This window comes from Asparagus officinalis, chromosome 5 (genome assembly GCF_001876935.1).
Source record: "Asparagus officinalis chromosome 5, Aspof.V1, whole genome shotgun sequence".
Classification (NCBI taxonomy): Eukaryota; Viridiplantae; Streptophyta; class Magnoliopsida; order Asparagales; family Asparagaceae; genus Asparagus; species Asparagus officinalis.
Genome location: NC_033798.1, coordinates 121345427 through 121348892, shown reverse-complemented (window position 1 = coordinate 121348892; position 3466 = coordinate 121345427). Strand labels below are relative to the sequence as shown.

At 44.2% G+C, this 3466-nt stretch overlaps 1 protein-coding gene across 1 annotated transcript; it reads right to left on the bottom strand.

Annotated features, from left to right (window-relative positions):
- Positions 697-3170, bottom strand: LOC109840998 (galactan beta-1,4-galactosyltransferase GALS1-like). The gene is given in 6 exon segments (XM_020409839.1): positions 697-1260; positions 1775-2097; positions 2100-2557; positions 2560-2605; positions 2608-2784; positions 2787-3170. Coding segments are annotated over 6 exon segments (1413 nt in total). The 5' UTR covers positions 2850-3170; the 3' UTR covers positions 697-914.

The following is a 3466-nucleotide window of genomic DNA, read 5'->3' as shown; positions in this document are numbered from 1 at the left end:
ACAAAGGAGAATTAAAGAGCATAAGCTGCCCAACACCACTTCAGTATATATAATACCATCTACAATTGCTAGAAACTGTCTCTGATAGCTGGTGTACTATAAAAAATAATAATTTATCTTTAGATAAATACAAAGATAAAGCACTGGTGGTCCTGGTACATGACACTAAATATGCATCAAATAAATACATTTAAACCATTGGATGTGTGAACAGCGAATCCCATAGTCCAATAATTCAAAGATTGACGACCATGAACAAGGGACTTTCCGACGCTTTTTCCAGCACAATACAGAAGGTTCTTTTTTTTTTAACTTACTTGGAACGCTAGCTGTTTAAGTGGTCATGGGAAGCTACCGCAGTCAATGAGAGACGATGTAAAAGGATCCCCCAACCACACCAACCCATGATGCGTGCTAAACACCACATGCATCGCAAAAGGAGCAGACAACGGTCGCTCTCATGGCAGGGGACCTACACCCCATTCCTCACAATTATTGAACCCCACCACCTTCACATGGACACCGAAGCAAAAACGGAAAGGTGTGACAATAAAAATAATAGTGGCAATTGAAAGCAATTCTATTCTCCTCTTTTCTCTAATATATAAATAAATATATATATATATATACCCACACACACTCCACCAAAAAAAATCCCTACCCACATCAATTCTCAGTCTAAAAGAGTCAACCACGTCAAAGAGAGAATCCAATTAAAATACTAACTACAAATATAGATTTTGATATACCAAAAGAGGGACGTAGTGAAGAACATTGAGGGCCTCAAAAGAAGAAAGAACACAGCGAACCAATTTACAACATTATGAAAACAAAATCATACCTTTACAAAGGAAAAGAGGGATCAAATCTAAATTCTTTGCTGTAGCCCGAAAGAATGGTGAAATGTAACAAGTTTAGGCTCTGAAGGATCCAATTGTTTGCTCCTCAAACCTCTTGATTTTGTCGGCAATGTTCTTCATGTTGTCATCATAGACATAGGGGACCTTTTCGAACCATGTAACATTGCCTTTGGATGGCATCGGGACGAATTGGCGACAAGGTTCGCCCAATACATTGATCGAGTCATGGTAATGATAGTATCTGATCAAGGACTCAGTTTTGTGGGTTGTCCGCCCAATGACATTTTCTGACATGTGAACCCCGGTGGCATAGGCATTTCTGGCCTGAATTGCGTACTTGCGATCTCTTCTGATTCCGGTGATTGAGTTTCTGAAGACTAGCTTCTCGAAACCCCATTCTCTGTGGAACATAATTAAGAGTGAGGAGTTTTCAGGGATGAAAACAGAGCCTAGTTAACAGTATAAGAGGTAGGAGATTAGGAAATAATAGTAGTGATGCAGTAAAATCTCTTCAATCCCTGTCATGGCTACAATGCTACTCTAATATATTCTGCCGTAGAAATGAGAATTAAATTCACTGTAAAGATCTATTCAATGCATCAAGTTGTCGTTAGTAGTAGTGCGGTAATCTCATCAATCCTCTAACGCTTACAGTTTAATCTAACCATATCCCATCATAGATAATTTAATTAACCGAATGAATTAAAATACCCAGATGTTCCACATTGATTGGCTTCAAACTATCCTGTAGTAGTAAATATCTACCGATATACAAGAGGCTATTGAATCCATAGAGACAAAAAAAATACCAATTTGCAGATTTGATCAAATGTTGCAAAAATGTGACATACATATCATACAGATCTAAACAACTTCAAACAATTTGATCCAGAAAAAATCAAAGTTTTTCTCACCTCGAGTAATCCCTCTTCGGATCATCAACACAAAGCTTGCTCGACATCGGATTCTGGTCAATGGTGAACTGAGTATAGTTACTCAATCCCCCCAAAACAGACTCCAAGCTCCTCCCATCAGGCAAATAGATATACTCATCAACATCAAAATAGAAAGTCCAATTCGCAGAATGCCGGTACCTATGCAAGCAATCGTTGACTACCAAGAACTGATTATAGTAATACCCATCATAATACTGTTGGTCCCTGATGTCCTGCACCGTCGCCCTCCCCGCCTTCACCCACGGCTCGAGCACGGCCCTCACCTCCGGCGAAACGGCGAAACACCGCCAGCGTCATGAAACACAAAATGCGAGTTTCGCCCGAAGAAATAAGCATGGTAAGCAATCCACTCCCTAATTCTGCTAGCGCTCAGATTTCCATAGAGAGAAGATCCGCAGTAGAGGTAATCGTACTTGAACGGGGGTCTGAACTTCGACTCGTCGTAAGAACCAGGGGCTTCCTCTAAAGCTACGAACTTTTCGAACTTTCTGGGGTTCGGGGAGTAGTAGGCGTAGAGGATGAGCTTGCCGCCGGAATTGTTGGGGTTAGGGTTCGAGGGGAAGGTGCAGTTGACGACGACGACGGTGTAGACGCGGCCGTAGCCCCAGTCGGGTGAGGCTCTTGGTAGGCCTTGGCGGCAGGGTTGGCGGGAGGAGGGGTGAGTCTGGGACCCACTCGGGCATTTGAACCAGGGCTTGGAGAAGACGTGGGTGGGCTTCGAGGCGAGGCCGACGACGGAGGAAGGTGCGGCGCCGCGCGGTACGCGCCCATTTGGACGAAGAGGGCGGCGCGGCGGAGCCGTAGGGGGTGAAGGTCCTCTTGTTGGGGTTGGGGTTAGGGTTAGGGTTTGAGGAGGCGGTCTTCAGCGAGGAGGAAAGCTTCTGCTTTGGGATTGCGCGCGGTGGCGGCGGCGGTGAGGTGGAGAGGAGATTGGTGTTTGACGGCGGCGGCGGTGGTGGAGTTGGGGGCAGGAGGAGGAGGAGGAGGAGGGATTGAGGAGAGAGGGGTAGGGTTGGAATTGGTAGATGGCCATGATGCAGGGTTATAGGAGAATTAGGGTTGCGATGAAGGGTCTGAGATCGAGCCAGCTTGGAAATGGGAAGAGGGAGGAAGGAGGAGGGCTCGGAGCTGCCGCTGCTCCTCCATCTTTCCTCATTGTGAAGCTTTCTCTCTCTCCTTCACTCTCTCTCTCTCTCTTGATTTGGCTGTGTTCTCTCTCTCTCTCTACGATTCGAGGAGGAAGATGATGAGGGATTTGTTATCGAGGCACCATTTTCTTTTCTCTCTTTTTTTTTTCTTTCTCTTTTTCTGAACTCGGACAGACTCCCAGTTTCTTTTGTGGAGGTAGGATGGGGTTGAGAGAGAGAGAGAGAGAGTTGTGGCTTTTGTTAGTTTGTGAAGTGGGAAGCGTAGGTGAAGGGGGTTGGAACAATGCCACTCAAACTCCAAAGAATAACAGTTGTGCCACTGTTGCTTGTACTGAGGAAGTTGCATATTTTTGATATGAGTTTATTTTTTTTATTTCAAGTAAATTTTATTTATTTATGAATAAATTATATGCAGAGAGGCCTAGTGATGAGAGTTCAAAGTTGAGAGGTGTTTCATGAGATGCTTAAAAAAAATTATGTTTCAGAATTTCCATAAATCTGT